Raw genomic sequence first — 25,354 nt, forward strand, 5'->3', positions numbered from 1 at the left:
GCCGCAGCCACCTCAGGGCCGCGATGGCGGCGGGCGGCGGTGGCTCCCTCTCGGGCAGCGCCTCGACGTGGCCCTTGAAGCGCTACGGCCGCTTCCTGCCCCCGACGGATGGCGACGAGGAGCAAACCGCCTCCTCCTGGCAGGTGGCCCGGTACCGGGGTCTTTCCTCTGTCCTGCTGCCCTCAAAACTCCTATCCTGGCCCTCCGTGTGTGGAAATGGGTGGCACTTGTAGCTGTCACCCGAGCCGCGGAGGGTCTTTTGGTATTTTAGCAATAATCAAGGGAAAGCTAAACGTGAAACAGTGGAAAATAATAGGAATAAAAATGCTACAATATCAAGCCTTTTCCTCTTCTTAAGCTAGCTTCCTTCGGCATGTCTGTCCGGCCTGGGAGTACGAAGCTAACACAGGCAGTGAGGGGTTTTCCTTTGTGAATTAATAATTAAACCTGTTAATGATATTAGTGATATCTGTTAATGGCCTGCTTTTTTCCTTGTCCCTCAGAAGTGACCCACTCACTGTATTAAAAGCTATAGATCAAGTCCGAAGAGGTCATGTTTTTTTTCAAAGTAGCTAGGTCTGTGTGTGGGGTTCTAATTAGTAAATATTTCTTGACTCTGCCTGCTGTCTGGGGGCTGGAGGCCTGGTACATTTCTGAGAGGTACTTTTACCTCTAACTTCCAGCACTGACCTCTGAAGCCTGTCTCATTTTGTACCAGAAATGGGAAGTGTAGATTCTGTGCATACAGGGATGGATTTTTATTTTGTCAATCTTTTTAAAGGTTTTTGAATCAAATGAAGAATCTGGTCATCTTATCCTTACCATTGTTGTATCTGGCCACTTCTTTATTTCCCATGGGAGAACAGTACTGGTAAGTTGGTTTTTGTTTGTTTCTCACGTTTAAAAACCATTTCTCCTTTTATCTTAGCATCAATATTGACTTCTTTTCCTTTCTCAGCTTCATGTTCTCTCCCAGTGAAAGGAAACTGCCAATTTAATTTTGCTCATGGAAATTCCCATGTGGTGTTTTCTCTCTTTGTTTATCAGACTAATACTACATGTATTAATTCCTACTGAGGAACAGTGTTTCCTTGGTGCTTCTAAAACTCTAGATTAAGACACATTACTAAGTGCAGTTGACATTGAAAGATGATTTTTTTTCCAACAATTCTTCAGTATAAGAAAACAGAAAATATGCTGTTAAGAAATACATAGAAATACAATTTATTTAAGATTTGCCATATGATCCAGCTAATTTCTTGCAAGTGATCTATTAGTATTTTGATAATTTTGTTTATCATGGTTCTTTTTATTTTCAATATGTTGCGTAATGTGATCTAACATCCACCTTACCTTCTTGGAGACAAAATATCTTAAGAGCTGTGTCAACTGATTGTGCTGTAGCCTGTGCTTCAGTATGACTGGCTTCTAAACTATAAAGACATCCTAAAACACCCCATCTAAGAGAGTTGGTTTGATGTTGAGATTGCTCCATTCTTCATGACAGAAAAAGCCTGTGCTGGAAAGTGGGATCCACTCTGTTCAGTGCATATCACCAATACCCAGTGATGATAGCAAGTAGGAATTGTCTGATAAATATATTTAAAAATAAATAAATAAATTACAAGCCATTGCAAAATGCTGCAGCATTAAGATAAATGCATATTTAATACAGAATGTGTACAAGGATATGTATAAGATCATAAATCAGTTTTTGCTGTGCCTCCTAAAATGTCTTAAACTTACAGAAATATCTTCTAAATATAGAGGGGGAGACCCATGTAGTACTCAAGATTTCAAGATTCAACTTAAAAATTCAAGATACCCTTGATTATTATTTTTTGACCTTTGAGTGTATTAAGGTTATTGAATGGGTAATGAGCGAACTAACAGAGAGCTGTCTGTATAGCCCACGTACAAGGCATAGCATTTGGCTTATATATTTAAGAAGGACAAATTGAGTGGTTTTAGACAAGGTAAAAATGGAACATGAAAAGCATTTCAGCAGTGTGTGTTGAATAAGAAAAAGGAATGGAGTAATTGAATGTCCAGATAGTTAAACAGACGCAACTGAAATAAGACTTGCTGCCGTCTCTTGCCAAATTCTGCTGGGAATGAATCAGTGCAGAATGCCCCTCTCCTGGGGCTGGTCCTGTCTTCAGTACACTGATCAGACAGCTGTAACTGTTTAGTACCTAGTAGATTTGTATTACGTTGCAGAATGTCCTTGAAATAACCATATAAAGGCTAACTGAAAGGAAGTTTTAGTAATTAACTAATGAGCAAGAAAGGCATGGACAAAAGCTATAGCCCTTCAGAGACTTTGTCTGGCAAAGATTGTATCTGGCAAATAATAATGCACAGATAAAGCATGCTGTCGTAAGGGATGAGTGCAGGAAGAAAAGCATTATAAAGACTTGGCTGAGAAAAGCACTTTCTCACAGCTCTCGAGTTTAATGGCTAGTGAAGCTTTCAGGCAGCTGCCTTGCTTGAAATACCAAATGAGGAATTTCTGAAGAGATGTCTCAGGTCTGTTTCAGCTTCTCAAAGACACTAAGATACCGCAGTAATAATCTCAATTTAGGAATAGTGTAGAATAGAGATGGAACAAACAAACTTGAGAAATATGACCAATACATGATATCAAGAGTTTTAAAATGTCATTTTTTAAACAAATTTTGGTAATATTTCTACACGAACGTTAAGGCTACACCAAAGATGTTTTATTAAGTGTATGAGAGAAGGTATACAAAATTGGTGTTGTATGCATTTTAAAACCTGATTGTCAATTCCTTTGGATGCACTTCTAGGATGTGTAATTGGGATCATGCTGCAGGAGTGCTCTGTGCATATTGGACGTTACCTAGTGCAAAATGCATCGGTATAACATGCCCTGTGCCTATTTATCTCTCTCTGCAACACGACAGAGATTGGAGTAGTCCTCCCACAGTTCCCTCTTCAACATACTGGACTGGCTGAAAAACCTAGCAAATATCCAATCTGCTAGTTGTGAACACTGGTGGGCATCTTTGGACCTGTGTTTCCTGTTTATAAGTGATTTGGCCCAACATCTGGCTTAGCTTTACTGGTTAGACTTGTTCCTTAAGCACATGCCCTCCCAGAAAGGCGTGCCTTTCCCCAGTGCTGACATGCAGTGATAAAATTCTGCCTAAAACAATCCCAATCCGCAGGTGTCTTTTCAGGCTGATGACCAGTCTATGGAATCTACTTAGTAAAGCAGCCAGTATCACCAGCCAGAAAGGTGATGCACAGGGGGTGGTGCTGTTGGCCAGAAGCTGGTATCAGCACCGATACCACAGCATGCATGACCATTACTGAGTCTGTGAATGGTTTTCTTCAGGCAGTACACAGGGACACTGGAAATTTAGCATCATTTCAGTATCACTCAAGCCAGAATTATGCAGGCCACTGGTGGAATTTTCCAAAGTCCTTGTTGAGATGCATGTAACAAAAAGAATTGCAATGCAGTACAGGCTGTGTTGTTGCTGTAGAAATAATCAGACTGTAGAAATGGTTAATCTCACTGGTGCTATCTCCCTGTGGTCTCCAGCTCCCAGGAGTTGTCAGAAACCTGTCACAATGTTTAAACAGGCTTTGCACAACCAAGTATGTATGGTTCTTTGGAATCTGTCACAGACCACATCTTCTCACTGGGGGTCTATTATAATGGACATTTTGTCATAGAGGATAACGTGAAATACACAAGTTTCTGCTCCAGAGGGAATGTATGAAGTCTGATAAAGTGCTGCAATTGTTGGAATGATTCAGCTCTTGTTTTTACTGTTCGTTTGTACTTGCTGGCATGGGCTACTGAATTTCCTTTTTAATGCCAAGGTGTTCTCCAACATATGTATGTGCTGAAATTCCCTCTGATGTACTTACAAAACTGTTTCTTGCTATGTAGTAACTACATCCTTTAAAAACTGTTGATGTCTAGTCTTTTGATCCATCTTCCAATCCCTACTTTTCAGATCTTTTGATGTACTGCAGGCTTCTGATTTTGAGGGAACCCATTAACAACTATCACAGCTTTATAACTTTGCATAGGAACACAGTGAGGCACAAGACCTCTGCGTGACCCTATCAAACACCAAATAGTGAAAGAAGTATTGTCCATTATAAGGGGGGGGAGACGGGACATACATAGTTTTCATGGTGATCCCACTGGCTGCAAGACCCTGGAGAAGCCTGAAGGTGACCATATTTTCTTTGGAGTTTCCAGTTTGCAGATAATAAGGAAGGTAACAGGTCTTCTCAGAGGGATGTTGCGCCTTGGTTAAACGCGCTTGGTCTGGTCGGAGTTAGGCTTAATTTACTGTAGAGGTGTGATTTAGTTCAAGAACTACTGGATGTTTCACATTGTGCTGAATGAGACTGCTGTAATGTACAAAAAACAAAACAAAACACAGCCAACCAACCTGCAACAAGTGCTGTTCTTCAGGATTTCCCATCTGGTTTGACTTTCCTGAGGCATTTGCTGTTGATGGATAAATCACCTTTTCTAAGACTGAAGAACCTTTCTGGAAGAGTAGATATTTTTGTCATAGGACAGCATTAAGCAATCACAGGATGTATGATTACAGAAATTGTCATTTGACATCAACAAATGGTTTCTAAAGTACACTACCTCATCTCAACCACTAGTTATTTCAAAGACAAATGAAGGAAGTTATTCTGGTAGTTGTTCTGCTGTCACAGGTACCACCTTCCTTCTCAACTCGAATAACTATTTTGTATTTTTGTAAAATTTCTGTGGATGAATAATAAAGGGATTTTTTTTTCCCCTCTAGCAGTAATCCAAGAATGAAACGAATTGCAAACTAAATGCAAGAATTCAGAAAGTGGTGAATGTTCCTAATATTTTTTTTTATTGCAGCAGTAAAGGAACCCTTACTCCACTCCAAGAATTTTAACATGAACCATTTTAAGCGATAGGTTCAAAAAAAAGCTTTTAGGTAACATCTTTGACAAAGAAAATATTAATTGGATGCTTTTAAAACTGGCACTATCATAGTATGATGTATTTTAATCTCTTCTGGTTTAAAATGGGTGCAGAATGTAGTAAAATCAGTGCATTAATAGACTCAAACTATCTTGTTTAGTACCTTCTATTTTCTCTAGGAAGATAAATCAGAGTACATCTGTTCTTCAGTGGTGTGTACATTTTACAAAAGCCAAAATGAACCTTTTTAGCTGCCAGCAAGTTCTGAGTTATTATGATAATATTGTGGGTGGATGCTTTTTAAAAAGTCCAGCAAGAACAAAAATCAGTTACAGTTGAATCAGTTGAAAAATGTGAACTTCAGACTTCAGCTGCTTTGTATGGCATATCGAAGTTTTCTTTATTCATTCTTCTGCAGTAAATGTTAGTGTTAATTGAACTCTGCTGATCGGCTTCTTAGTTAATTTTCTCCTAAACTGATCTTGGTTGGCTAACATGCAAGTAGCAACAGCTCCAAGTATTTTCTCTTTAGTGAGCATGGATCCCATGAATACTTACTTTTGGATGAAGGCATATTTTGTTCAGTCGCTCAGTGATTTTTCCATGAAATGCTTTTTCATGTCAAGTGAAGATTTAGGAAATATTAAAATACAAACCATTTTGTGTAACATACGCTTCCCTTTGTATTAAAACATCAAGCAATAGCTTTTGTGGGAGTTTTTTGCTTACCAAATGCTTTTCTTTAGTGTCTTACCTTTCGTCCACGGATAACTTTCACTACATCGCCATTTGCACAAAACTGAGATGAAAGACAGTTGTTCAGAAATGAAAATATGTATTTCATTAATGGCTGGATTAACCCAATCCATTTGGGGATGAATATTCAAGGATTCCTGCCTTTATATCAAAATATTTTCTCTTCAATGCATATATTTACACATTCTCACAGTTTTTTATTTTCTTAAAGCACGACTGTTACAAAACCTTTCTTTTTTCTTAAAGAAAATTGGTTTCTTAGGACCAAGTGAGACTATGACTCTTCTATGAGCATTTATAAAAGTTAAAAAATCTTCACGTAAGAAGATTTTATAGAAGACTTACAGAATTATTCTCACAAGCCATAAAATAGTAAAATATTCAATGAATGATCTTCTAGTAGACTTTTCACTAATGGAATTTGCAATACTATTTTCTGGCCAGAGAGCATGCTGTAGTGTATGCGCTAAGTCTCAGCGCTTTCAGACCAGGCAGATCAGTCTGTACCTGCTGCTTGGGTGCTGCAGCTTGATGCAATTTCTTACAGTACCTGAGAATGCTCCAGAGCTGATGACTGAAGCACATCCATCCTATTCTAAGAAGTAATTGTGTTCAGTGTATCCATCAGTTGCCCAAAGAAAACTAAGTTATCTGTTTTAATGGGTAGACTGTTTTGGGGAATGGGTATGCTCTCGATATCATTTTAAACATTCTTTAATGACACTGCCAGAGATGACTTCTTGTGATGAACCAAATGGAATCCAGAGAAGGGTAAACAGAACATCAGAGCCTAGAATGTAAAAAAAAAAAAAAAAAAAAACTAATGTGTAATGCATGTCAAAGGGAGTTTGTTGTTTTGATTTTCAGTATTTCATTTGGAATTGCATAACATTTTTAGGACCTAGTTTTGCTTAACAGACTGCATATCTCAGGAAAACCTCATTCTTGCACACTGTAAGTAATGGAATTTTAACAGAAATATCTCAACAACATCTCTGGCAATTTCTGGTCACACTTAGGATACTTCATGTTCTGTGTATGACACGTGCAACTCATTTCCTTTCCCTCCTCCAAATCAGAACATCATGAAAATTATATTTTGGTGTTTTATTGGATGCAATTAATTCCAGTGCTAGAATCCTTAATATCCTACACATTAAACAAACTGAAATTGTAAAGAGGGCTTATTTAATAGGATAAAATGAATCCGGAGCAATTGATTTGTGACCTGATCTTTTAAGTATAGGCTAAATATCTTTAGTGCCCTCCCAGTCCCCTCCTGACTTCTAACGAGCTAACAGTGCTTAGGATACAGTAGAATCTAGCCTCATTAATTAGGCAAACATTCAGCAGACATCCTGATGTTCTTGATGCTCTCTTCGCAGTGCCTGAAACTTATGCACCAGGTTTTTGAGATGATATTCACAACTCTACCTTGGGTAGATAAAAGTCCCTGTGCAACAAGTGAGGACATTTGACAGGGACCTGGGGAAGTGAGCAGGTTGCTTGGTGGTGGAACTACATCAGTTTCCCCGTTTGTGTTTCCTATAACGATAGATGCCTGTTGTAACAATTATGTATTATATGACCAGCATCCGTAAAGAGTTATAAGGGTTTCAAATTTATATTACTCTCCTGCCCTAATTCTTCTAAACCCAACTACTAATTTTTAAAGAGTAGTGGCATTAATAAAATATACTTACCCTAAAGTTAGAGTTCAAAATAAAATACTGATCTAGGGAAGTATGTATTTTGTATCAGGACTTAAAGAAGAAATTGCTTACCTTGACTTACTGATGGAATACTTTCACGTGCTTCAGCCAGCTAATCCTATGAGTATTCTATTCGCCTCTCTAGGTCCTTGGTCAGTTGTCATTGTTCTAAAGTGTAGTTTAAAAAAATGTTTTTTTGATGTTCCGTGAAACATTGAGGTTTGTCCCAAGTTGGGGGCTTATCTTTGCTGTTCCCTCCTTCAAGGGGCTGCAGTGTGTACCAGTCTGGGGGAAGTCTTTGCAGAAAGGTGCCACCCAGCAGCAAGTGCTCCTGCACCCAATGCTGTGCTTTGGCAAAAGACATTCATTAATTATAGAGTCCCCTGCACGGCTGCCTCAAGGCTGCCTATGTGTGGCCTGCATTCAGTCCTTCATTTAGCTTTCTTGCCTCTGTACAGAACCCTTTGTTTAATGAGTTCAACCCTGATCAGTTCTCCAGAGTCAAACAAGCCTAACAGCAGCATTTAAGATCAAAAATCTAAGACATTCGGGAATAAAAAAATTGCATGCAAAAAGAGAACACGGAGCTTAACATCCTTCTATTCCTAGTTAGCTTGCTGTCTGTCTGCCTTGGCTTTTTGGCCTTTATCCTTTTCCTTTCCACTTCCTATTCTATACTCTAAAGATCTGGTTGAGGCAGCTAATACTTAACACGAACTAAGATCGAAGTTACACACAGCCTGTGAAACACATGGTTTCTGCTACGCTCTTAGCTTCCCAAGAATTTGGAGACTGGCATATTGCTTGGAAATTTCTGGAGAGACAACTTTCTACTTCCCCCACTCTCCAAGTAGTCATGTTTGGGGAATTTTTCTTGTCATATTGCCACTTGTGCTCTGCTCAGTTTTCAAAACAGCTCGTCATAGGAAAAAAAAAAAAATCTATTTGGCAGTATTTAGATCTCAGAGACAGATATAAAAGTAAGGAAGACTTCTAGGTGCGTTAGTCACAAGATAAAAATAAAGGTTTGATTGGAATTATGTTCAAAGCTTGATTTCCATAACTTCTAGCTTTAAGGTGGAATTATTTTTTTTATTTTTCAGTCATTAATGAAATGAATCTTGTCTTTTTATAAAGTAAGCCGTTTTCTAAGTTAAAAGTGCAAAATGGCAGCTCACATTGTCCTTTGGAAATCCAATAGGATAAAAATTGGTATTTTTCCATATATTAACAAGCACTTGATTTACAATCTATATGTGACATTCAAGCATATAGTTTCCAGTATTATAACTATTAATGACTAAATCCCAATCAAAGAGGTCACCATGGAAACATGTACTTGTGAATGTTTTCAGATTTCGCTTAAGGTTTCTGAAAGCATCTCAGTTTTGTCTGTTATGTAGTGTTCATCATAACACTTACACATAATTCACAAGCTTTTTCAGACTGTCTGCTCTCATATCCTTATTTTTCCCTGTCTTGCAACAAGATAGAGTAACAGTCTTCTCAACTCTAACTGAGCGCCCACTGATGTTTGCTTTCCATAGGAAACATTTCTATTCTACTGCAGACTTTTACCAGATTTAGCCACATTGTGCAGATACCTGGAAATAATACTACTATTCCTTTGTTTCCAAAGTAGTCACTTCTAAGAATAAACAACGTGTTCTTCAGTCTAAGTGTTGAATAATCATAGAACCTAGAATGTCAGCAGTCAAAAAATGTTGACATTTGTAATGTAACAAATCACTTAACATCTAGACAGTGAACATTATTTTAAAAAATATTTTTCACTGTACCACCCACACTCAGCATGGTGAGTAGACCCATGAAGTGGAGCTCTGCATAGGATGATGCAGTAGCTGGGAAGCGTCTCTCGCCGTCTGGGAAAAATAGCAGGTTGAAGTCATCCCTGCTGGTTTTGTGCAGTGTTGCATGAGCTTGCAACGTGGAGGGGTCAGAGCAGGCAACGTTTCTTACTTGTTGCTTACCTTGGGCAACGAGTAGACTAAGGAACTGTCACAGGTGCCTTCCATGGAAACTGAACAGGGCCTTTGCAAGCAGAAGATTGCTGTTTTCAGGGAAATTGCTGCATACCATGTCGCTGCCCAGTTTGAATCAGAACGTTGCAAGCGGGATGTTGTCTGAAGCCTTCAGCATCTCTTTTCTGCCACGTTCCTCCATTTTTCAGACAGGAGCACTCTGACAACTATGCACTGGAATACTAATTAACCCAATAACATTTTTTGATCTCATGCTGAACTTGTAATTCCTTATGAATGCTCATTCCCAGTCTGTGGGATACACAGCTGAATCCCTCATCCATTACGTTATGCATTGTATATCCCCAGTCTGAACCGTGAACTGAGGACAAACAGTTACATATGCATTTCATGAGCACGTTATAATTGGCAGCGAATAAGAGAGAAAGTTTGTCTTTGTGTTTGGTTTTCTGGGTTTAATTTTTAGTTAAGATTGATTGTAAGGCCTTTAGGCAACCCTAACATAAAATGAATAATCTGTTCATGTATTCAGATGTTGCTTAGCACCATAGAGTTTCTACAGGATACAATAATAGAAGTATTCATAATAAAAACCAATACCTTGCAACACAGAACAAAGGCCTCATTATCCAGCAACTTCTTGATGGCTGAAATGTAAAATCAGAACAAAAGTATTTCCCAAGTAATGACAGACTACGTGGGTGTAAGTCTGGACCAGCATTATTATCTCTCCCTCATGTGATATGTCATGTCTTGTCCTGGCTCCAAAATATTTGGAAAATGCCTTGCTTTGTTTTCTGCTTCAGCTTTTTTTTTTTTTTTCCCCCCCCTCAGGATCCTCCCTCTGAGAGACAGATTTTTGTCAGAGATGTATGAAATTGTTTTCCTTGAATGCAGTGCTCTTACAGGCCTGACCCCAGGGAATAACATAAAGGCTATAGCCATGATGGAATGCTAATGATCAAACTTTCAGAAATGGTGCCATTTGTATCTTCAAATTGCAAACATTTGAAATCTTATGTTCCTGCCCAATTTTATGTTGCCTTTCTGTCTATATTCCCAATGAATCTTATACTGCCATCTGTCTTTGCTCATACCCAGTACTGCTCAGCAATGAACAACTCTGAATGTAAAGCAGGTACTGATGGTGCCTGCTCAAGGGGAACGCTGCCCACAGCTGCTTTCTCTGTATTTCTGTCTGCACGGTGGAAGCAATCTGGAGGTGCTATTACTATTTTTTTGTCCGTGCATATGTTGAGAGCAGATTTAGAGTTGATTCATCATCTCTAGAAAGGATCAAATGCACTATAATCTTAATATATTGCCATGCATTTTCCAGAATCTACCGCACACTTAGTTCCTGGATGGTGACAGAGATCCTCTCAACTGAGCTATGGAACATGGGACAGATTTGTTTTGGTCTTCATTCTTGCTGTTCAGAATTCACTTACCGAACTTCATACATGGATTTGTAACTACTTCAGTGTTGACAAGAAAGTTCATGCAGTTAAGAAGAATCTTGTCTTAATCCAGGCAGCCTGAAATACAGATTCTATGCTGCCTGAAGTAACATGGAAAAGCCATGAGGAACAGTGAACCTTCTTAAAATGGTGCCAAATCAGATGTTTTCTGCTTACAACTGAGGAAAATCTAGAAGATTCTGATTGTAATGACAATTACTGATATAAGCGATCTAACGATGGAGTTAGGTCTGAGCAGTTGTACGGGTTAGCTGTTCTTAGTTGCTTCTGCCTGGCAATATACAATCAACAAAGGTGCAAGGGAAAAGGAAACACTTTCTGTTTTGTTCTTCAGTTAATTAAATTCCAAGTACATTAAATTTCAGTTAATTAAATTTTGGGTCAAATAATTAGGAGTACATAAATAAAAATGATATATATAATTTTTTTCCCCAGCTTGATTTTACCTCAGAAACAGGGCACATTAAAAGAATGCCAACCTGGTAAGCATCAGTAAAATAGTTGGTATGAAAGTTAAACATCAGCTGCCTTTTATGATCTTTGTGAAAAGGGTTATTATTTTATGGAGAAAACATTTGTTCTACCTACGTCTTACAGTGAAAGGAAAAACACTATAAAAATAGAATAAGTATGGGAACAGCTATATTTAAATAAACACAGTGTGCATCAGAGACATTAAGTATCCAAAATGAACAGAGTAAGCAGAAGTGGCCACAAGTTAAGGAAAGTGGCCTAGTGAAAGAGGGGGATATTAGAATTGCTTCACTAACAGTCTTTCAGGACTTGGCAGGGGAATCAGAGGAAATCAAGCAGCAATGGATAAACAACCTATGGCAGGAAGCACTAAGCATGTAAGCACTAGCAGCAGTCATACTCCAACACAAATTATTTCCTGGGTTGTTTGGTTGTCCAGATCTTAGTCTGGCTGCTTAACTGGAGCGAGCAGTTCTGAATTAAGGTATGGATATTCCCCTCAATATGAGTAAGTTAAGGAATGCTCAACATTTATGTCTTGAAATGAGGTAAGAAGGAAGTAAGTCCTTGCAGTGGGATGGAATTAACCTTAAGTTGGTTTGCATTTACTTCACCAAAATAGATTTAAATGCTCTTGGTTTAGTGCACTCCAAACACTGAGAACACTTGCTTTTCAGGTTATTTATATAAACCTCAAGAATATACTTTTTCTAGAAGGAATGGTTTAAATATATCTTTTTTGCTTTACATAGTCCAGTTCTATATAATCCACATTTTTCTCTGTTCTGACCTTAGAGCCTGTGCCATTCAAACTCTTTTGTGATACTTATGTTTTTTGCAACCAGTTGCTTTCCTTCTTGACTGCCCTCTACTCTGTACTTTACTCATCTTGCTTCAGCTCCATTTTCCTTGCTTCCTTAGTGGATCCCTTCTATCAGCAGTGGCAGCATGAGCACAGCTAACTTGCTAGCACCTTTCCATTTTCAGAGTTAAGCAATATTTGGGGGCCAAATTCTGTACATGAATATCCTTAGCAAAATTGCAAAGTCACATATACAACTGAGGCATATACAACTGAAATTACAACATCCAGAAATGTTCTAACAGTGTTTGGTACTTTTCCTTGCCTACTAATCTCATCTTACTCCGCAGGCATTCTGCTCGGCATTATTATTTTAAAACAACTTTAAAGTCTGCATACCAAGCTCTTGTCTGGCAGGTCTATCAAAAGAAGCTAAAACTGCATACCTCAAAGCCAGGGATGCTAAAATACCAGGTGAACAAAGGAGTATTTCACAGGCTTCCTTTCCTGTGTCAGACTACGTGACAAACTGGCCTTTAGAGGCTTCCTGCTGTTTGACAGAGAGGATTTTGTCTGTATGTGGAAGGAGGATACCCTCCTGCTCCAGAACTTCAGCAGTCCAGCTGCATCACGCAGTACGGCTGGAGAGCAATGACTTACCAAGGAAGATGCTCTTTTATTTCGTGAGTTTGGCAATTCATCCCTTTTAGGATCCAGACTCCTTTAACAATTCATGTAGGAGTAGAGGATAGCTCGGCACTTCCCTTTGGACACAAAGTGAAGTTTTTCCTACTCTTTTGACCTTGAGACTTTTCACACCTTAGTAAGTTCTACCCTGAGGCACACTGAATGTGCTCGTTGCCCACAGACAGAATGGGCTCAGTGCAAGCAGCTGAGGTATCTTACCTGCTGTCTGCACCTTCCCCAAAACAGTGCAGATTCTTTTCTCCCTCCGCCTCTAAATCACTTGGGACCAATACTTGCAGACCATCTTACCATTCTGGAATCTAGCAGGTGTCTGATCAGAATAGTCTGTGATCCAGTTTGCATTTGGCATGACTCTTCCAACATTTCATAGATACTCCTCATTAAAGTTCAGTTAAAAATCTGCACCCAGTTGCTGCATGGGACTCTAAAACCAGTGCCAGCATACTAAAAACAGTGTCTTATTAAGGCGACTTCTTGTACCAAACTAGAATGGGAGATGGTTTCCTAGCCTGGACCTGCAAAAGATGGATATGAACTGGCAAAAGCATGCTTTTGATGGTCCAGGATGGGCATGACTTTTAATTCTTGACCCTTAGGACACCTATGCAAAGCAGCCTATGTAAAGAGGTCATCAAAAGTTCAGATAAACACAAAATAGGTTACATAATTACCTCCCTGCCCTTAAGCTTGGTTGTGTTGGCTTTTGTTGTTGTTTGTTTTGTTTTTACCCTAGACTTTCCTAAATAATGACTGTGTGGCAGCCTGTGGAATTACTTTCGGAACACAGTCCCTAGTCTTGAAGGTTTTTATGGTGTTTTCAGGTTCCTGGGGTATTTTAACAGAATGCTGAGCAGTCCATCTTGTTTGAAGAGACTGACAGTTAATGCAATGGGAGTATAAAAACATCTTTTTCAAGTTACCAAAGCTGCTTCTTGTTTACCTGGATTCCATCTAGAGAAAGTGCCTGTCTGGGCCTTAGATAAACCAACTGCTGGCCCATTCTTCAGGTTTGCCTGCCCTCTGCTGCCTTCTCAGGCAATTTCATGGGATTCAGAAGGACCGATTAAAGCTCTTGTTGTGGCTATTACTATGCATTTCAAGGAGACTTTCGTAACATGCACACTGAAAAGTATACATGGAAATTAGAATGTACCATGACATACTGTTGTAACCGGAGCTACAGACTCCAATTTAATTCAGTGTGATAAAAATTACATATTGGCAATTATGTGATAGATACAAACGATGCCTGTATTCAGATGACAGTAATCTTCATAAGGGATTAAATTGTATCATGTAATTTGAATGTGCACTTTGGAGTATTGCATGTTTGCTGTGCAAGTAGTTTGTATCCTGCTTTATTTCAGGAAGGCTTTTCATTAATTGATTGCCACAAATGGTTAAAGATAGTAAGAAGAGCAGACTGCCTGCTGCTTTGTGCAAAGTCAAAGGTAGGTTGAGTTAATTTTAATATTTCGAATTGCTAACTCAGTTCTGTTTCTTAAGGTTTCCTAATATTGGATGAATTAAACCAGAAATTCTGAGATAATGTAAATTGTGTATATAAATTAAAGTTGTTTTTTTTTTTGTTTTGTTTTGTAATTTAAGTACGAAACAAAACTGAATTGAATCATCGTAATGTCTTTTGTAGCTGCTGCTATGTGAGACTTTTAGACTGCTTTCTGAGAGTTAGCTATTAAAACAGCTAGACTGGTATTTATTTTAGAGTTCATCTGCCAGCATGACTGTATAAAACCTGAAATGGGCCCACAGTGTGAAAACTGTACTGCTAACAATTAAAAAGATGAAGCAATTCTCTGACATGTACAGAAGCTTGCTACCTATCAGTCATACTTCACTGTGGCCCATGAAGTATTTAAAGCAATTATTTAGCTATTTGCTGGCTCTTGAGACCTGGCACAGTAGCGCCCAGTAGGTGATTCAGACATTTGATATTCAGATTAATAGAAGAGACCTGAGTTTCTGTCTTCCCCTCAGATCTCATGCAAAGGGGTTGGCTAGCCTTTAAAAAATTACATGGCATTTGTTTGTTACCAACTTAAGTATAAGTTGCAGTTTTCTTGGTTCTTAGGTGAACTCTGGGAAAATCCTTAACCATCTGTGCTGAGCAGTTTTTTCAGAAACAAAAACTGTTTCTAAATGAGAATAGCCCTCCCTCCTCTGCTGATACTTTCTAGGCTTTGTTGTTGCAGCCAAAACAGTTGCTTCCAGTTTAGCTATCTCTACGTGATGAGGGAGTTCATCTTTAGTTAGAAACAGGAATTTTGGAAAGAGATAAGCCCCCCGTTCAGTAGCTGCTAGAGACCAGTTTTAACTGTTGGCACAGAGCACTGAACTATTAAGGCATAAAAACATCTCAAGTATTCTGAGACGTTCTGGCATTCTCCCCTGACAGGAACAGAGCGGGTTATTATAATTGCAAATAGCAGTATCCAGGAGAGCTGGAAACTGTAAAAATTCTTCCTTACTTCTATTTGTATCTCTTATCTGATTCCTTTCAAGAAAGGTGCATAACTGTTTTTTTTTCATAGGATGTTACAACCAAAGAGTACGATTTGCAAAGTGGAATGACTTGCTAATTGCAAGATAAAAGCACATGTGAGGTATAATAAACATTGTACAGATATAAGGACTCATCTTGTTTCAAAATAAGCCTAAACTAATGGTAGCACTAGGAAATGCAAAAAATAAGTATCTCGATGTGTTTTAAATTCATGGGTTATGCTTCCCTGAAACCAAAACACCTTTGTTCTCTGATTTTTGTCAGATGATTGTTATAAAATGTGGAATATCATTGGAGAAGACTATTGAGCTGTTGAAATAATTAGTTCTGATGAATCAGTAGATCATCAGTTTCCTTTGGAATTAACAGAACCAGTTCCCCAGCACAGCGTTAAGGGACTCTACTGCATCTCACAAGAAACAAAAATCAACGTCACAATCATTTTGAGGCTCGAAGAAAGCTCTGAGGGACATTTTGGAAAAGGAGGAATATTAACAGTCTTAAATGAATTCACTGCATCCAAATGTTTACTTACCATAAATTCTCATGACTTAAAGTGGATTTAATGGTATTGCAGCAGTCTTATCATATAGCTTCTCTACTTTGTATCCTAAATTGTAGCTGAAACAATCCCTTAAATGCTATCAGTGCATATTGCTTCTGTGCTAATCCTCAAAATCATTTAAAAATATTCAGGGAGCCAGCCACGCTATGTGAAGGGTTATGTCTCAGTCCCTGGTAGACTGAAGCAGAGTTGAGAAAGACAAAGCAGAAGCCATTTAAGCAGAGGAAAGCAAGCTATGTTTTCAAATACCAGTTCCTATATTTGCGTGCACAAAGCAATTAAGGGGCATGTGCAACTAACTACTACTCTAATGTTTCTGATATACCTTCTGCTCCTTGTTTTCAGTCTGATTTCCTTACTTTACTGGTTTCGGTTATTTTCTCTCTTCTCTGCTTTTCCACCCTCTGCATATTACCTGCTTCACAGTTATAGGTAATCTATGTCAAAAAAGCATGGAGGTTAATCACTGGGATTATGTACTTCAGAAGAAACTGAGTGAACATTAAAAGATTGGCTTTTGAAAGTCATTAATGTACATTGACAGTGAAACTTACTCTCATTTCTTATAAAATACTCTTTTAATAGGGCATCGTAGACTCTAAGCTAGCAAAATGAGTTTCTAAACTAGACTTTGAGAAATTTAGTGTTACCATGCTTAAAAGCAAGACCTTTCACAGACTAGTACTAAAACTCAGATATACTATCAGAAACTTCATTCAGTGAAACATATGTGCATGTAATTCTGAAGCCATACCTGTCAGGTGCACACTTGTGTCTTGGAAGGAAGGCTGCATGGCTGACTACCCTTTCTACAGCTCCATCACTATTCTTACTATTCTTGTAGTAGGCCATTTCCCTTCATACTGTTTTCACTGAACTCACCCTGTCTAGGGTGGGAAGATTGAAGTGATCTCAAAAGTTCTTCAGTACTTCAGCTCTTGAACTCTTCAGTTCAGGTGCTGCTGTCTAGCACTGTTAATGCTAAAACTTGATGCACAGCTGAAATGGATTGCTCTCTTTCTGTAAAGGAAAAAGGTGTTTAGTTCACAAAACCTACTGTCTGTAACTGTAATCCTAAGTATCTAACCATCCAGTCCCTGCAAAAAGGCAAATGGCAATACAAATTGTTCTGACTGAAAATGGATTTGCAGATGGTAGGGGTAACTAAAATAAGAGTTCTTTGAAAGTCTCCAAAAAGAATTCAAATTAAGATGGAATTTACTTTTCTCTCATTTTAATGAGAACTTAACTGTCTGGCACAGCCACAAATCAGTGCTCAGTTACGTGAAGTTGACCCAGTTAAGCTGACACCTTCATTAATGACAGGAAATCTAACTGGGTGCTGGTAAAAACAAGTGCTACCATCTGAATTATTTTGACATTTTTCCCTTTAAAAGGCATCAAGGCAGTCTTTTATACTTACAGCGCCATAAAAATCACTTTACGCAATAGCCACATCTTAAAATAACATGCATGTAAACATACAGACTGTCACAAAGAGCTGGCTCATCTTTGAGACAAAAAACTTTAAAGTGAAAGATGTCCTTGTATTCATGTAAATCAGCAGGCTAGCAGTGTGTCTAGACATTTTAAAAAATGGCTTTGATGTTGAAACCTTAGAGAGATGAAGACTTATAAGCTGTATCAGTCCAAGGAAAGAAAAACTTGCTCCTTTTCTGGTGCTTTAACGATGTTTTACATTTGAAATTTCAAGATCAAACTGAAAGTCCCAGTAATACACTCTGTAAACAAGTGCATTCAATATGTAGCTGCCTTTTATCAGTGGGATGTGTTTAAGAGAAGCTTATTGTGCATGACAGGTTCTCCGTGTATTTAAAAAATACTATTGTTCTGCATGACAAGCTACGCTGGGGGTTGATTTTGTGCAATTCTTAATATTATGTCACTACTTGAAGTAATTAATTCTTCATTTTATTAACCAGGAAGATTCTCATACTGAAATCTATATGCTGATGTATATGTACAGTATCTGCCATTTCATGTCCAAGGACAGCTGCAGTGAGCCAGTCTGAACATCTGCATCATTGCAAGAGAGGTGGACTAAAACTGGTTTCCAGCAAGAAAGTTTCCAAGGAATGATTTCAGGGAGAGGTTACAGAATAGCTTTCCATTTGCACAGTACTCTTCCTGCTGAAGCATTTCAGTTTCTTTCACTCCCGATTAACTGCATTAACTTCTACTCAAGAAACAGTGGCATTAAGTTGGAATGCTAAACTGAATTTATAGTTATCTATGCACACTAGGTAGGGAAGGCTGATTTTAATGCAGACAATATAAATTCTAAATGGAACATAATTCCCAGAACTTTTAGTTTAGATGCCAAAGTTGACTTGTGCTTACTTTAGTGCCACCTCATTTTTTGTCACCAATAACCAGTTAGAGTTGGAATATTCTTAGGGAGTTTGCAGCAATAATAAGAACTTAGATTTCCATGCTATAACTGTACCCACTGTTATGGCAAAACGCTTAATTAGTTGTATTAGTTTTAAGTGTCCCTGCTTGCTTTTTTTTTTTTTAAACTTATTTTCAAATTGCAAATTATAGTCTCATCTAGCTGTTGGGATAAATGAAAATACAGCATGGAAAACTTGATTTTTTTTTTTTTTTTTTTACCTTGGTGCAGTGATCCAAGAATTAATCACCATCTACCTAACTATATCTAATAGCTTAATTAAATCAAAATATTTTGAGGGGATGAACAGTTAATTTCTTTTTTGTTTTTGAGCAGAATGAATGCCGCATGTTTCGAGTTCAGTTTGGTGGAGATTCAAAACAACAAATGTTGGAACACTGCTGCAATTGTGTTCAGAAACTTGCGGAGTACGTACCGGTTCAAGTAACCGATGACCAAAGCCAGAACCTTTGTCACAGTCTCAGTGGTGGAAGTCAAGTGGAAGATGCTGAACAAGTACTACATGTAGTAAGCAAGCAAGAGTATGTGGATGCAAAAAAGAGAAAACAGTCACCTATCAGTGCTAGATCTGTAAATGACTGCTTATTCTACTTAAGTACAGACTCTGAGACAAAAAAAAAAAAAAAATAAAAAATAAATCAGCAGAGCTCAATAGCACAATATTCTTTATAGTTCTGTATCTGTTTACATCAAACCAGTGTTTCTCATAGCAAATGAATTTTTTTTTTTCCTCCCCTCTAGCCAGCTACTTCATATTTTGTATCTCAGGAACTGTATTAATTTTCATGAAAGCTGGTATGGGAAGAACTGGGAAACCTAAAGATCAGCTTGCATGCAGGGAAACTCAGTTAGTGAACCGGAATGGAATCACTCAGGAAGTCAGCTACAGAAGCTGGCTATCATATTGCTATTTTCTCAGTGTGCCTAAAAAAGGTTAACAAAATAACACTCTAAAAAAAGTGATTTTAGCTCCTCAAGCTGGGAACCACCTGGCAGCTTTTCAGCTGAATTACACAGCTCAAGAAAAATGGTCAGAGACATTTAAGTAACCATGACTTGTGTTCTTTTTTTTGCATTTACCTACTCCTGTTTTGTAGTTTTAGTAAGTGTACACATAGCAATTGTATACATTTTAGCTTAACCTGACGCATTTAGATGTGATTTCAGGGTAGGAGCAGAATGTTTTCCCTCTAAGACACTGACTTAAGGTGATTGGAAGAGGCAAAGGCAGTGTTGCTGAGGATGACTAATTCTTTAATATACAGTCTCTTGGTAAATGTGATCTTCTGAATACCCGTCTCTAATAAACATCCATGCAGCTAACTCAGCCAGGGAAACTGTTGAGTATGCAATAAAATACCAAGGGCCAAGAACAGCATCCTGAAAAGGGAATGTCAAAGTTTTCAGCTACATTATTTTCACGATATAATCCAGAAAATGTCCTACATGACTGGACAGTGAAAACAACACGTGGTAGAGATAGTGGGGGGAAGAGGTGGATGATACTGGTAATTTGACTTACGCTATTTGAAGGAAGATGTATAGGAGATGTATGACCTTCAACATCTGATCTTCAAGATTCATTGCTTTGTCTTTAAGCACACTTATCTATCCTTTGGGCTTTGCTCCTTTCCTGATAAGTTAAAGAATGACAGTTCAATTAACTACTTAAAGGCAGGATACTATTGAACACTAGTAGTCATACTATTGGTATCACTTTGCTCTCACTCTGTGACTGAAAGCCTCGCCCAGAGAGCAGAATTGACACCTCAAGCCATCTTTTCAGTGATATAACCCATGGGAAGTTAAAAAGCCTGCTCCTGGTGAGCACTCTTGCACAGTGTTTCTTTAAAGGTACTTCCAGTAAGTAGTTTAAAAGTTACCTTGGTTTAGATATGACAGTTTAACTACAGGCCCATTATTTCATGTCTTTCATTTTTAAAGACTTTAACAGATGTGCTTTAAAGTTCCATAAAAAGAGATGCCTTTTTACTGCATAAGGTAGCTGAGCACATTCTCTTCCCGTTATCTCTAAAAATGGAACCACTTCCCTTCTTGCACATACCCACTCTCTTCTTGGTAACCAGCTCTTATTTGCATTTGATATTTTATAGCCAGATGAGCCTCTACCAGATTCCTACACAAGCCTTGGAGAAAGAAGATCTGTAACACAGCTAGCACAGGTAAAAAGAACAAATAAATCTAACTTGGAACCTGTAACTAAATCTCTCAGGCACAGAGGAAAAGCTCTCTCATATGCTGTAAATGCCTGGTAGGTGTCTTCACAGCAGATGAGGATGCTACCAGTGCTGCTGTCTGTACTAACAAAAACACTGGCTCTAGCATAATGATCTGGAACTAGGAAATAAGCTGCAACACCAGAGATTTCATGGTGTAATTGTACCATTTGCCTAAGAACATGCTGCCACACCGAGAGCAAAGAAATACCCAGAGGTCACTTATAAATAAATGACTGTCACTGACTCTGCAGATATTATCTCTACTTAGTTTAAGTCTGAAAACATCAATCATTCTTGACCTACAGCAAGAGATCCCATAATTCAATTGACAGTTCAACCAAAAGTCCAGGGTAAAGCTGTACTTAAAATTAGTGGGAGTGAAATGTTGCTTATTGTGAATTTGGGACAGCACAGAACAAGACGACTGGGGAGAAAACCACACTCTTTCAAACCTGTTTTTTGTGCAGTTGCTTCTAATGGTTACTAGTTTCTTTTTCCTTATCGACAGAGTGATGGAGTTGTTTCTTCACATCAGTGGTTTAAGGGACAACTCCTATGCTCCCTATTAAAAGTTTATCATCTTTAAAACCTAAATGCTTATAATTGTTAACAAACACTTTGTTTACATAAAGTGGAGTTCCCCAAACTCTCTACCTGTGTTGAGAGCTGCAGCACATACCTTGCTGTTTCATTCACAGGTTTGTTTTTTCTCCTTGTAGCGATCCTCCAGACTGTAGCCTAGTACTTCTAGTTATGCTGAAGCTTGACAACAATGGGACTGACTGACTTGCTTTACTCATTATAAGCATCACTGATTACTGCTTAGGAAGTCACTGGAAAAACTCTATATGCCCCCTGCTAGGCAGTTGAGTGCAAACCTAAAGCTACATCCATTACCCTTCTACTTGGGCTCAAAGAGCAAGCTCAACATCAAATTCTACCTACAGTATTTTTTGTGTATCTTTGTGCTTCTTATCTGCAGTGAAGGCAGATGGATTAATTGACAATGTGAACAGTAGCCTCAGGACCGCGCTAGGTCCTCCAGTTTCCCTGATGATACCTGTGAGCCTTAAACAGATGGAATTAGTGACAGTGGTTGCACAGGGCACAGTATGCCCTTCCTGTCCCAGGGCTAATTTAGCTCTGCTGTTGAACACTCAGTACAGAGCGATCAGACACGGCAGAGCTTGCCTTTAGCAACTGTTTTCTTCCATAATCATTTCACAACTAATTTCTGCTTTAAGAGGCAATACTAGGAAATGTAAATTAATACCACATTGTAAGACCTCAGGTTCTAAAAAATTCTTTTTTAATCACAAATGCATGATACCTGCTTCTGAACAAAGCTATCTGCTAACAAGGCTTTTTATTTGCTGTATGCTTTAATCCATCTCTCCCTTGAATTACTAGCAAATTCCCTTTCAAAGACTCCTTGATGTAGTTTCATACATCATCCACTGCTTGCCCCTTCACTTTCTAGTCAGCTTAACTCAACTGTACTGCGAGCTCATTTCCCATGCCCTGACAATATGAAGTTAATTCAGGGCTAAGCGTCTTTTCCTAGTTCACCTTGGAGACATACCCATTCAGCTGGTGCTCTGGAGCAGCATGGGGCTGTATTTCTACATTTGTGCCACCTCAAGAAGCTGGCAGCAGCTTTGGTTATATAATATATTAATATATAAAATATACCTGAAAGAGAATAATCATTTTTAAACACTCTATTTTGCGTTTAAAGATACTTTTCTCCAATCAACACTATGACATAAGATAACATCAACAGTGCAATTTTGAACCAGTAAGATTAGGAAAAATTAGATTCCCCCCCTCCCACAAACACAGTTATGCTTGATGTGAGCATGCCCAAGCAGCCCACCTCATTACTTTGCCCTGTTTCAGGTTCAAGCAGCGGAAGCTAGGGCCTGGCTGAAACTAACAGCAATCCTGACTTTTCCAGATGGAGAGGCTTGGTTTAGCCCTAGTATGCCATTAGGCATACCAAGGAAGAGGCCAAGCGAGGTGTTTGAAGTTCTTTAAGCCCAGCTACGTCAGACCACCTTCCATAACACTAGGACCACTCACCTTGCTCACCAGCTGCCTCTGCATATCACACTTACCTCACATGAAAGCAGCACTTCAGTGACTTCTGTACTCCTGCTCTCCCATGCAGAGTATCCAAACAGCATCTTAGCTGATGCTTTTATGACTTCAGAACAGACAGGTAAAGCAATTTAGAAAGCAGGTGGGTGGCAATGTCTGTATTTGCAGTCTGAACAACAGGACAGCACTGGTACACAAACATTTAAAGTCATTAACACGCACTGTGAATAATGAGATTTACAATGAGTAGCAACCCTGGCTGCGGCAGGGCCTGTACTCTGTGAAGTTGCCATTTCTTCAGTATGGCTCCCATCCAGCAGGAACACTGGCAGCCAGCCAAAATGAAGCGTTAGTCGAGATGCCTCAGATGGTTGTCGTAGTCACAGCAGCATGGAAAGTGCTCGGGAGCTGCCCAGCAACCTCCCAGGCCATTAGCCTTGCACGCTTCTCCGCTGTACCTAATGGATGAGATCTGGCATCGCCCGTGGACGCCAGGAGGCGGTGAGGGCCTCCTTGAGCTCAGTGCATGCTGCTACTAGATTTGAAGTAAAAAATAGCATGATGGGCATCCTTCCTGCACCACCAAGGGAAAAGCTGAGAGCAGGGGTCAAGTTGGGATGAAAAAGATGTTCTACACCTTTCAAAAAGCCCCACCATTTACTTCTAAGAGACAATTTGCTAAATTAAGAGCTTAGAACCACATTGTTTTGTTATCCCTGCTCAATTAGAACTGCAGTACACGCCTTTTGCAGAGGATCCTCTTCTCTTACACAGAATGGATTCACTAGGAAGTCATGTTACCCAGGAAACCAGCATTTCATAATGGCACAGGCACTAATTCAGAGCTGCACGAAAACTATTGGAATTGAAACCAGGTGTGAGGGGGAAAGAGTTCCACAGATAAATCATATAGGATTGAAAGTATTCAAACAGCGTAATAACAAGGCAGATGCATCTTTATTAAATACTGAAGGAAAATCTGACGTAGCTGCATCATTACAAAAACCATGTAATGCTACTTTTTATGTACAAGATTAGTGCAACACCTTTGTTTTTCCTTTTGCAGTCTGTGCTGAAACAGAAGTTTGAGCTCCCCCTTGTGTATCGGCATTCAGTGTGGAGCGCACAAGAGCTGGGGCCCTTCATTCGCTTATGTCTTATGGATCAGAATTTCCCAGCTTTTGTGGAAGATGTGGAGAAGGAACTGAAAAAACTCGCGGAAGGCTGAGCAATATTTAACTTACTACCACTGAAATATCCGCTCCAGGATACACAGTACTCAGGATATACAAGCTTAAATGCAATTAAATATTTGAAAGTCTCACGTGTTTTTGTCAGTGTTTTATTTTTAAAAACAGGTGAATCCACTTTTTATACATCATTGCACTTCAACAAATACACAGAACACAAGTTCATGCATCTACAGTTACGCACATCATGAGAACCCTGTTAGGTCTATTTCTACAATCTTTAAATCATGAGAAATTACAGTGTCAAACTAAAGATTAGAACTAGTTGCATAGAATATCACCATGCTGTAACATTTTATCATTTAAACAAAAAAGAAAATTATAAAAGTTTGCCTGAATTGAATGTACAAGAATATGTTGAACACATCAGTGCAAAAGGATTTGAGAATTTACATGAGTTAACAAAAAAATCACTTAAAAAGCAATCATATATATATATTTATAAACTGAAGTTTTGTTTTTGTTTCAACTGCATTTCTCCACCATCACCACCTTGTCAAACCGTTCCAGCTTTTGAAGTCTGATTATAGGACACCCAAGTCTTTCTATATAGGTTAAGCCCTTAAGATAATTTCAATTTATATTACTTCTCTAAGTACCAGAACAGCATAATTCTCTCATCTTTCAGACATACAGTAAGGAATGAACATCAGCAGCTTAAAAATGAAACACAATTACTGTATTTTGGTTTTCCCCTCCCCCAAATATAAATATATACTGTATATATTTTTAAGTTTTGCTGTACTTTACAAAAAGTATCACTAGATGGCAGCAGTGCGCTTTAGAGCTTTGCCAATTTAACAGCTACAGTAAGTAAAAAAAATGGTGCATGCGTGATCCGACTTACTACTTCTAATGTTTAAATATATTAAGGAAAAGAAAAGCAACATTCACAGCACATCAAGCCCAAAATAGTTTACACCTTCTACACTGAAGCAGTATTAAAATTTATCTGGCTAGGTCATCCTTACAGGAGAGGCTAAATAAGGCATGCTTTAGACAGTCATATTGTTGCTCACTTGAAAAGGAAAAAAATCAGACAGAACTGGAGTTCTAGAACCAAGAGTTCCAACCCTTAAATTTAGCAGGTCATATTGCCATCAGTCTCTCAGAAACTTAAAGCTCTAAAAAAGAAATGAGAAAAGGTGCTAGTCAATGCCTGACAGCATTTTCAACATCACGTGCCACAACAGTACTTAAACAAAGCGCTTAACATCCAATTTGGTCTTAAATGGAGGCACAGGCTTCCCAACCGAGCTTAGCTTCCAGGCTTTAAGATGAAATGAGGGCTCTTTTTATTAGTGATAGTAGCAGTTACGTAGAGTTTGAGCGCTACGAATCG

At 38.6% G+C, this 25,354-nt stretch overlaps 3 protein-coding genes across 8 annotated transcripts in view; 1 reads left to right on the forward strand and 2 right to left on the reverse strand.

Annotated features, from left to right (window-relative positions):
- The window catches only part of HCN4 (hyperpolarization activated cyclic nucleotide gated potassium channel 4), a 168,997-nt gene extending 148,467 nt beyond the window's left edge, over window positions 1-20,530 (reverse strand). The window contains exons 1-2 of one of the 2 annotated variants that reach the window (XM_084532192.1): window positions 10,035-10,362; window positions 4,440-4,541 (exon numbers count right to left, since the gene is read on the reverse strand). The gene's annotated coding sequence lies outside the window, so the exon portion shown is untranslated. Of the gene's footprint in view, window positions 1-4,439; window positions 4,542-10,034; window positions 10,363-19,944 lie in introns of those variants that run through there. The other variant, XM_084532193.1, reaches the window with a different exon arrangement.
- REC114 (REC114 meiotic recombination protein) lies at window positions 2-24,427 on the forward strand. 3 transcript variants are annotated; one of them, XM_084532215.1, is made up of 6 exons: window positions 2-143; window positions 782-871; window positions 14,267-14,350; window positions 18,738-18,929; window positions 20,537-20,605; window positions 23,829-24,427. In XM_084532215.1, exons 1-6 carry the CDS (start codon window positions 24-26, stop codon window positions 23,988-23,990), a joined length of 717 nt encoding a protein of 238 aa, XP_084388341.1. In that variant the 5' UTR covers window positions 2-23; the 3' UTR covers window positions 23,991-24,427. The 3 variants fall into 3 exon arrangements, with proteins under 3 accessions (XP_084388341.1, XP_084388342.1, XP_084388343.1); XM_084532216.1 differs by having other exon boundaries at window positions 12-143; window positions 18,738-18,917; XM_084532217.1 differs by having other exon boundaries at window positions 41-412.
- The window catches only part of NPTN (neuroplastin), a 51,067-nt gene continuing 49,801 nt past the window's right edge, over window positions 24,089-25,354 (reverse strand). For all 3 annotated transcript variants that reach the window (XM_084532204.1, XM_084532203.1, XM_084532205.1), the window contains one exon: window positions 24,089-25,136. The gene's annotated coding sequence lies outside the window, so the exon portion shown is untranslated. The remainder of the gene's footprint in view (window positions 25,137-25,354) is intronic.

Source organism: Aythya ferina (assembly GCF_964211825.1).
Source record: "Aythya ferina genome assembly, chromosome: 11".
Lineage (NCBI taxonomy): Eukaryota > Metazoa > Chordata > Aves > Anseriformes > Anatidae > Aythya > Aythya ferina.